Source organism: Thamnophis elegans, chromosome 12 (assembly GCF_009769535.1).
Source record: "Thamnophis elegans isolate rThaEle1 chromosome 12, rThaEle1.pri, whole genome shotgun sequence".
NCBI lineage: Eukaryota > Metazoa > Chordata > Lepidosauria > Squamata > Colubridae > Thamnophis > Thamnophis elegans.
In genome coordinates, this window is record NC_045552.1 from 13,353,372 (window position 1) to 13,361,858 (window position 8,487).

The following is an 8,487-nucleotide window of genomic DNA, read 5'->3' on the forward strand; positions in this document are numbered from 1 at the left end:
CTACATATATCTACACGTCTAGTCAAGCACTGGAATGCTACATAAAGAAAGTGTGCACAAATATGAACAGAGGAAGACGGCAGGTAAATTTCCCTTTTCCATAACATCTTTGGTTGCATAAATCTAGGACTGTACAAAATGAGGTCCTTTTTACTCATTTTTGTGCGAGGAAGCAGATTATTTATTTTTTTTGGAGACTGAACAAAATCTGCCCAAGTGCAAAAGTAAAATAGACCCGCTTGGATTTTAGAAAAATATACATTGTGCTTTCAGCAGTCATATACAAACATTTGAAGCAATGTTTTTAAAAGAGCTACAAAGAGAGAAAACTTTAAACCACAATCACCATGGAAACAAGCTGAGTTAAGGGCTTCTCAGCCAGACTGCATATCCCACCAGGTGTTCCTTTGGGCATTATGGTTTATAACCAAAGCTACATTTCATAAGGAAAAGAGTTAAAAGTGTCCTGTGTTTTAGACAAGGAAGGAATTTCCTTCAATGAAGATGAGATGAAATGCTTATTTCCTGAATGGAGTTTTTAAAAACAAAAGTCTTCGTAGAACCTGTGAATGAACTTCGATGGACTTTTGTTATAATGCAGAAATATGCGGACGATACCCAGATTCATAAGTGGAGTTGTGGAAGTTCACCTGGTTGGACTATTCTTGATCCATTACAACAGTGATGGCTATTTTTTTTTCAACCGAATGCCCAAACTGGAATGTGCGTGCATCTGTGTGCATGTGCGTGGTGGAGCACGGGAAACCCAAATATCAGCTGGCCATCACATGCCTGCCTGTTTTTTTGGCTGTTTTTCAGGCCGTTTTCAGGCTGGTTTTGGCCTGGGAAAATGGCCCAGAAACAGCCTGTTTTTGGGGGCTGTTTTATGGTGCCCACAAAGACCAGCTGGCCGGTGCACATGTGCATGCCAGAAACCACACGAGCAGCAGGCAACAGTGCAGGTGCCCATAGAGAGGTCTCTGGGTGCAAACCCCTGGCACAGATGCCAGAGGTTCTCCCTCACGGCCTTATGACAGTTTAATTCAGGACTATTCAACTTCACTTCCCCTTTTATTTCAATGGCTTGGGAGAAAAGCCATTAAACCTCAAAGAAGGTGGCATCTGCCTCATTCCCAGATAGGTACAGGTAGTCCTCAAGGAACACCAGTGACCATTTGTGCTTACGGCACTGAAAAAAGTGACTTGTGATCATTTTTCACACTTATGACCGTTGAAGCATCCCCATGGTTACATGATTTACATTTGGATGTTTGACAACTGACTCACTTTTATGACGGTTGCAGCTTCATGGAGTCATGGGATCCCCTTTGCAACCTTCTGACTAGCAAAGTCAATGGGGAAACCAGATTTCACTTAACAACTGTGCTACTAATTTAACAACCGCAGTGATTCGCTTAACAAATGTGGGAAGACAAATCGTAAACTGGAACACTTAATAAATGTTTCACTTAGCAATATAAATTTTGGGCTCAATTGTGGTTGCAAGTTGAGGATTGCCTGAATGGACCGAAAAATAAAGAGGAATTTGGACAGGACAGAATTGGGGGGGAGCTGTTTGATTCCCCACAAGCAAACGGCCTCTAAAATCAAATGCCGAAACAGCAGAAGCAAGTTCCAGGGAAGTGGGTGGGAAGGACTTCGCCTTGTTACATTCAGGGGGGCACATATTGCGTTTCCCCAAAACCCTTCTGGGTGCGTAAATTACCAGCTATCCACCAGGACATTTTCTCGGAGCCCCATGGAGCCCAACAAAGAAGCACGGGAGGAGGAGCAACATCGAGGAGCAGGAGAAAAATGGTGAGATGTTTTCTCCTCTTCGGGATCGTCTTTGGGGATAACAGGGGAAGGGTTCCATGGGCAATGGTGCTCCTTGTTCATCCCAGTCCCAGCTTTTCTTTCTTCTCCATCAAAGTTACATGTCCTCTTCTTTGACTCCTTAATAGGGGAGCATCCTTGAAAATGGAGGACTCCATTGACTAAGGCAAGGCGCATCCTTGGGTTTCCTGCTGATCCCTTTATGTTCAGGAATCTCTTTTCCCATGGAAGACCTTGATATCTTGGAGGCAGCCTTCTGGTCAATTCAATTCCGGAAAGCATAAGAACCTGTGGATGATGCAATCAAATAAATAGTCAGCATTATGTCTATGCCCCATGAATATTCACTGGAGAATATATTTAACTTTGTGGAGCTCAGCAGTCCAAGGGAAACAACACACACCATCCTAAACCCATGCAAGCAAATATAATTGTGATGCCCAACATAGACTGAACCCCCAGAAAATTATATTATGGTTTAAGCAGTGACCTGATTTGGAAAACATACCAAGAATGGCTGAGTTCCCATCACATACTGAGCCATGTTGTCAATAGTGCCCAATGGATATGCAGCAAAATCTTTACACCATACGGATATTAAAAGGCTCACAAGTAGACTTTTTACCTGAAAACTTTCCAAAGTTCAACTTGTGAAGCTTGGGATTTTTGCTCTGACAAAGCTTTGCCAATAATCCTGGGCCTTTGGGCAGCTGAATTTTCGGGGGATTTCTGGAAAAAAAGAAAAAGCCAAGGTGAGTCCTATAAAAGAAAGAATGAGAGAGAGAGAGAGAGAGAGAGAGAGAGAGAGAGAGAGAGAGAGAGAACTGACAATGGCAAAATAAAGAGAAACAGAGAAAGTATTAAGTATTTTGGAACAGCCATCGTTCTCAGAGAGTATGGTCCTAGTGAATATGTGTATGCCTGACCAAGAGACCAAAAAAGTGATTGTAAAGAAGAGCCCTATAAGGTTCCAACTATTCTACTCTATTGTAGTTTTTTAAAAAGTGAGATTTCCATTTAATCCAGGGGTAGTCAACCTTTTTATACCTACCACCCACTTTTGTATCTCTGTTAGTAGTAAAATTTTCTAACCGCCCACCGGTTCCACAGTAATGGTGATTTATAATTAGGGAAGTAACTTTACTTTATAAAATGTATAAAGCAGAGTTACAGCCCACCATGAAATCTGGAACACCCACTAGTGGGTGGTAGGGACCAGGTTGACTACCACTGATTTAATCCATGAGCATAATAGAGAATGCATCGGGAGGCAAGTGACAGCTTTGTTAGAGGCACTGTTGTGCATGAACAATGTTACAATGGGATTTATTTTAGTTCAACTGAGAATGCTGTATGAACCCAGCCATTGTGAGCTTTTATTGGCTTACTAGCCAATACCCCAGCATTACATGGGTATTTATTTATAGGGGGGGAAATGTCAGGACCAAATGTAATTTCTAATGTTGGATTTTCTCCCTTACCAGAGGGAGCCCCTTTGTGCAGTACTGTGAAGCTGTTACCATGGCAACTCCACTGCAATGTAGAGTAGAAGCCACTTTATGGCAGTACAGTAGAAGCCATTTTAAGGCACAACAGGCTGTATCTTAACAGAACACAGGTGTTAACAGGTGTTAGGGGTATCTTACTCCCCACAGTATTTGTTTCCAGAGAGTAAGTCATCTGTGTACCAAGTTTGGTTGAAATTGCTCAATGCATTCCAGAGTTATGCTGGAACACACACACACACACAGAGACACAATGATTTTTTTATATACTGTATATAGATAAAAGTCAACCAAACCCCAAATTCAAGTCAATGACCAGTCATCTCATGATGACTACATGGAAACTAATGCAATCATATCAGGCTTAAGAAAGTAAAGTGGAAAGCTCTTTTTTCGCAAAGATAACTTTGAGTAAAAAGAGCTTGCAGATGAAATCAGGTTGGAGAGCATTCCAGTGCCCAGTCAGAAGGTGCCATAAATGGAAATAATGAAACAAGTGGGACTATTCTTCACCAAAATGAGGAAAGGAATTTGCTGATTCCTTCCTTGCAGTAGTTGTTCTTAGGACTGTCATCTTTTTTTATATTGTGCCAAACCTTCCCACCTTAATACAATTAGACCAGTACAGGTAGAGAGTGTTCTGTAGATCTTGTCACATTTGCTGGCTAAGGTACATGGCAGAGGCCCAGCTGTATGTGGCCTTTGAACTCTCCATAGATCAGGGGTATCATTTTTCTCTCTCTCTCTCTGTGTGTGTGTGTGTGTGTGTGTGTGTGTGTGGATGGATGGATGGATGGATGGATGGATGGATGGATGGATGGACGGACGGACGGACGGACGGACGGACAGACAGACAGACAGACAGACAGACAGACAGACAGACAGACAGACAGACAGATAGATAGATAGATAGATAGATACTGTAGATAAATATGATCTTCTTCTCAGAAAGAGATCAAGAGCTGATCAGCAACATGGATTCCATCCCATTCTTCTTCATACCATGGAGACATGGCAGAAGCAGACACTATCCCTGTAGATTCTGTCCGTGAAATAGAGACATGTCTACACAGCCTACAACCCATTACAATAAAGAAACCCAAATGGAAGGGTGCTAACCTGCTAAGAGAATCCCCACAAAAGCTGGGTGTGCTCAAGAGGAAGTCACTACTCTAAGAAGCCTGCTAGTAGTGTTCAGCCCCAACTTTACCTGGATGATGGACAGGTCTCCATATGTAAGCCTCCTGAGCATGCGCCAAGGCTGGAATTGCTTTGATGCCAGCCTCTTGGTGTATATCTGCCCAATACCTGGATTTACTTTGCTTGGAGATAACATTGCCTTATTGGTTTCTCCTATGAACTTTGATTCAAAGTGTAGAATTTGTGTACTTTGAACCCTGGACTATGGTTACGCCTTTGCCAAACGACCCGATTGGGCTACCTTCAACTTGATTTGATGTCCCTAAGTACTTTGGGATGTTTGGTATAATGGGTGAATATATTGAGATACTTGCTGAAGTGAGGACATTTAATCACAGACTGATTTGAGGACATTTCTACCCCTTATAGAGCTCCCTCTATCAATCAGTCTAGAACTATTAGCACTTTCTTGTATGTATCAGGCTTAGGTGATTAGCGATATATGTTCTTTATCTTACTTACTGTGGATTGCCATGGCAGAAAGTTGCACAGAGGTTATCCTTCAAATGTGAGCATGCACATCTGCGGAGGGACCTCTTGGGTCGTGCTGGAGGACTTCCGAGCCCATAGGGTACCAAGTGGCTGATTGTGAAAGAAGAAAACAACAATCAAGTTAATCTCCATGGTTAATTAGAAAGTCATTTATAATACAGGCTGGTCAGTAGTCAAGGGAATTAAACAATAGTTAAATGCCCCTTCAGTCACACTATAAGGGAAAGAAATCTCTTTGCTCCAGATATGCTAACTATTCAATTGGCCTTAGACAAGTCTGATGTAGAAACTCCGCTGAAGAGATTTCCAAATTGTGGTTTAGGGCAGAAAATCCCATCCCATTTCCCTTGGATGCTTGGACTCAAAGCAAGAATGGAGGACTCTAAAGGCAGTTGGACTACAGCTCCTATCATCCCTGATCAAAGGCCATGCTAGGTGGGGTTATCCGGAGCAGGACACATCATTGTTGTCAAAATTAAGTTATATGCATTGGGTAACTCGGGAATTCATATGAAAACACAAATTGCTTTAAACACAATTAATTTAAATGAGACCCAAGCATAACTTTGAAGCAACAAATCCCCTCGGGTCTTTTTAATGGGCTTCTATCAGTATCTAACTGATCAGGATGGAAATAGAATTCTTGGCTCAAAGTGCCTTGGGTTTGATCCAATTGGATTCTTCTTTACACAGGTAGTCCTCAACTTACAACCATTAAATTACAATTGCAGTGGAAAAAAATGACTAACAACCAGACCTTGCACTTACAAATGTCACAGCATCCAGGCACTCACCTTCTTAATGACTGCAACAATTTATGACTGTAAGTCCAGGCTCAATTATGGTTGCAAACTGAGGACTACCTGTATTCACGGCTGCCCAGTGCTACCTTTTCATATTGTCCAATCTGGACTTTTAATAGTTTTTTTTTAAGCAAATGAGCTTCTTAAACTCTTATAAAGTCTGCAGCTTTGGAGAACTGCCTTCAGGTGACCCTGTAGTGCTTGTCAGTCTCATCTCCCAGCCTTTCCCCTTCTTAAAAGTAAAATAAAATAGGAGGGACTGACATCCACCTTCCTCTCTGGATTGTTATACAATGCTGCAGATTAGCAGGCATAATTAGAACCACACCTACACCGCAAGCATAGTCTGTTTGGCTTGGATCCTAAGCCGCTCAGGAGGGACTGTTTGAGAGCTGTTGGGGTCTTGCCATATCGTGCAACTTGCCAACACCTTCTTGATAATTGTATGTATCGGAGGCGATTCAGCCTTAACTGCCTAACAAATACCAATCAGCCCTTCAAAACATTTATATTTTCACTATCACTCAAAACCAAGACAGGGTAAGAAGTCGAAGAGTGCTTCAAAGTGTTAATTGCAAGAGAGAGAGAGAGAGGGAGGGAGGGAGACAGAGACAGAGAGACAGAGAGAAACACAGAGAGACAAACAGAGAGACAAACAGAGACAGACAGAGAGAGCAGAGAACATGGATATTTTCCCCCAGCTTGTCCTCAGGGATCCTGTCCCAGATTACACGCTAATTTCTATGTAGCTAGTGAGTCATTCTTATGGATTTTGTAGGATAAAGTTACCGTGTAATCAGACAGAAATTTGGCCCCTTCAGCCCAGTCCAGGGGACACTAACAGGCAATGTGAGCTACTGCAACTTTTCAGAGAATAGCAATACCTCTTAGATTTATATAGCTTCCACTTCACAGTGCTTTACAGCCCTCTCCAAGCAGTTTAGAGAGTCAGAATATTGCCCCCAACAAACTGGGTCCACCTTTTACCCACCTCATAGGATAGACGGCTGGGTTAACCTTGAGCCGGTGAGAATTGAACTGCTGGCAGTCAGCAGAATTAGCCTGCAATACATCATTCAAAGCACTGTGCCACCACGGCTCAGATAAGTGTGTTTCCTACAACCAGCCTAAATATGCTGTAGATTGGAACTGGAATTTTCTGCATGAGAAGGTGGACTTTTGCTAGACCTCAAACTTTTTCAAAACTCTGAGAGCTTCCCTTACCTTGGTGTGTTGATCCAGATGATACCAAGATGGCAGAAATAGATGCACTCCTTGTCCATCCAGCTGGTGCAAGAACATCTCTTGGTCCTCTGGTGCCGACCATTGTTTGCCAAGAGAGGAGATTCTGCTGCAGCCTGGCCTGTTCGTGTGTCCAGAGAGAAAAGGAAGAACAGAGAAGAGACGAATCAGTCACCGCTCTAGCTGGGAAGAGCCAGCAACGCATTGTATGTAAACAGAGCGAATAGCCCGCCCCCTAGGTTTCCAGCTTAACCATTTGATTGCCTCCGCAGCTTTATTTAATGCCTGAGATTGCAAGATCATAAAGTTGGGTTCTTTTATTCCCTCGAGGTGTTTACAGACCCCCCCCCCCACGAGCTCTTTTGGCATTGCTCAGCAAGAAACCAGAAGCCGAAAGTGATACTGGATGTCTCTAACTTTGGAGCGTATTTGCAAAGCCTTGCGTTTATCTGTCGAGAGGCGGATTCATTAGCAAATGAGATCAACACCTCCAGAAACTGACAGAGCATGGCTAGAGGGCGGTCGTAGTTATGTTTAACTTCTTTCCTTTCTAAATTCAGCGACAATCATCTCAAGCGTGGGCAAGCTATGAATAGCACTGAGTCCCCCTTTTTTAAAAAACAATATTCTTCTTTTGAGAATGCTGCAAACAGAAGCCAATTTCCCCCCTTTAAAAAAAAGCAAACCAAGAGAAGGAGAGGGAGAGGGAAGGTTTTGTGCTAGGAGTAAAATCAGGAGATCCTGCACCCCTGAAAAGCCAAATTTCACCAGAGCTGCTTTCTCCAGCCTAGGAGTCGCCTTGAAGCGGAAAGCAAAATTTGGTCTCCTTGCAGGGATCGTCGGGAGGATGGAGATGGTGGCTGGCATCTGGCTGACAAGAACTAAAGAGGGGGTCAAAAACCAAGGCTCCTTCCCAAGCAAAATGCATTTTTTTTAAAAAAAAAATAGCAGGATTTAAAACAGGCGCAAAGCAGAAACCCAAAATAGTTACTTTTAAAAATAAATCCTGACTTTTCTCTCACCTTCTGGCAGCAGGACACAAAGGGCGACTGCAAAGGAAAAGAAACAGGGCAGACAGTTTGCCATGGTGGCTAGCTTAATCTTTTAAGAAACGGACAATTGGTTTCCCCTTTTCTCTCCTCAAAGCCGCCCAGAGACGCTTCTGAGGTTCCAGGGCTTCGCTGCAGGTGTTTTATAAACCTGCCGGCGGCCGCGCGTCACAGGGACCCGCGGGCACGCCCCTCACCTCGCCTCCCTGCGTGGGACAGGGACGCCCTTCGGTTAGCGAGCCAAGGGGGCACCGAGCCAACCAGTCGTCCCGTTGCTTTGCTGCCGCCGCCGCCGCCTCCCCGCCGTCACTTTCTTGCCCGGCTGACCAAGTCACGCCCTTCTTCCTGCAGCGCTCAAGA

The 8,487-nt window shown here is 43.6% G+C and overlaps 1 protein-coding gene across 1 annotated transcript; it reads right to left on the reverse strand.

The window, feature by feature from the left end:
* Positions 1–1,356: 1,356 nt before the first annotated feature.
* On the reverse strand, positions 1,357–8,223 carry EDN2 (endothelin 2). Its single transcript, XM_032228085.1, has 5 exons — positions 8,101–8,223; positions 7,061–7,199; positions 5,004–5,123; positions 2,462–2,565; positions 1,357–2,124 (listed from the first exon to the last, which is right to left on the reverse strand). Exons 1-5 carry the CDS (start codon positions 8,162–8,164, stop codon positions 2,102–2,104), a joined length of 450 nt encoding a protein of 149 aa, XP_032083976.1. The 5' UTR covers positions 8,165–8,223; the 3' UTR covers positions 1,357–2,101.
* Between the last annotated feature and the right edge of the window lie 264 nt (positions 8,224–8,487).

Bases quoted from the DNA above. Each gene is read 5' to 3' on its own strand.
- EDN2 (XM_032228085.1), bottom strand. From the start codon at position 8,164: ATGGCAAACTGTCTGCCCTGTTTCTTTTCCTTTGCAGTCGCCCTTTGT. The intron at 7,200-8,100 runs GTGAGAGAAAAG...ACACACGAACAG, and splicing joins TTGTGTCCTGCTGCCAGAAG to GCCAGGCTGCAGCAGAATCT. The intron at 2,125-2,461 runs GTAAAAAGTCTA...CATCATCCACAG, and splicing joins GAACTTTGGAAAGTTTTCAG to GTTCTTATGCTTTCCGGAAT.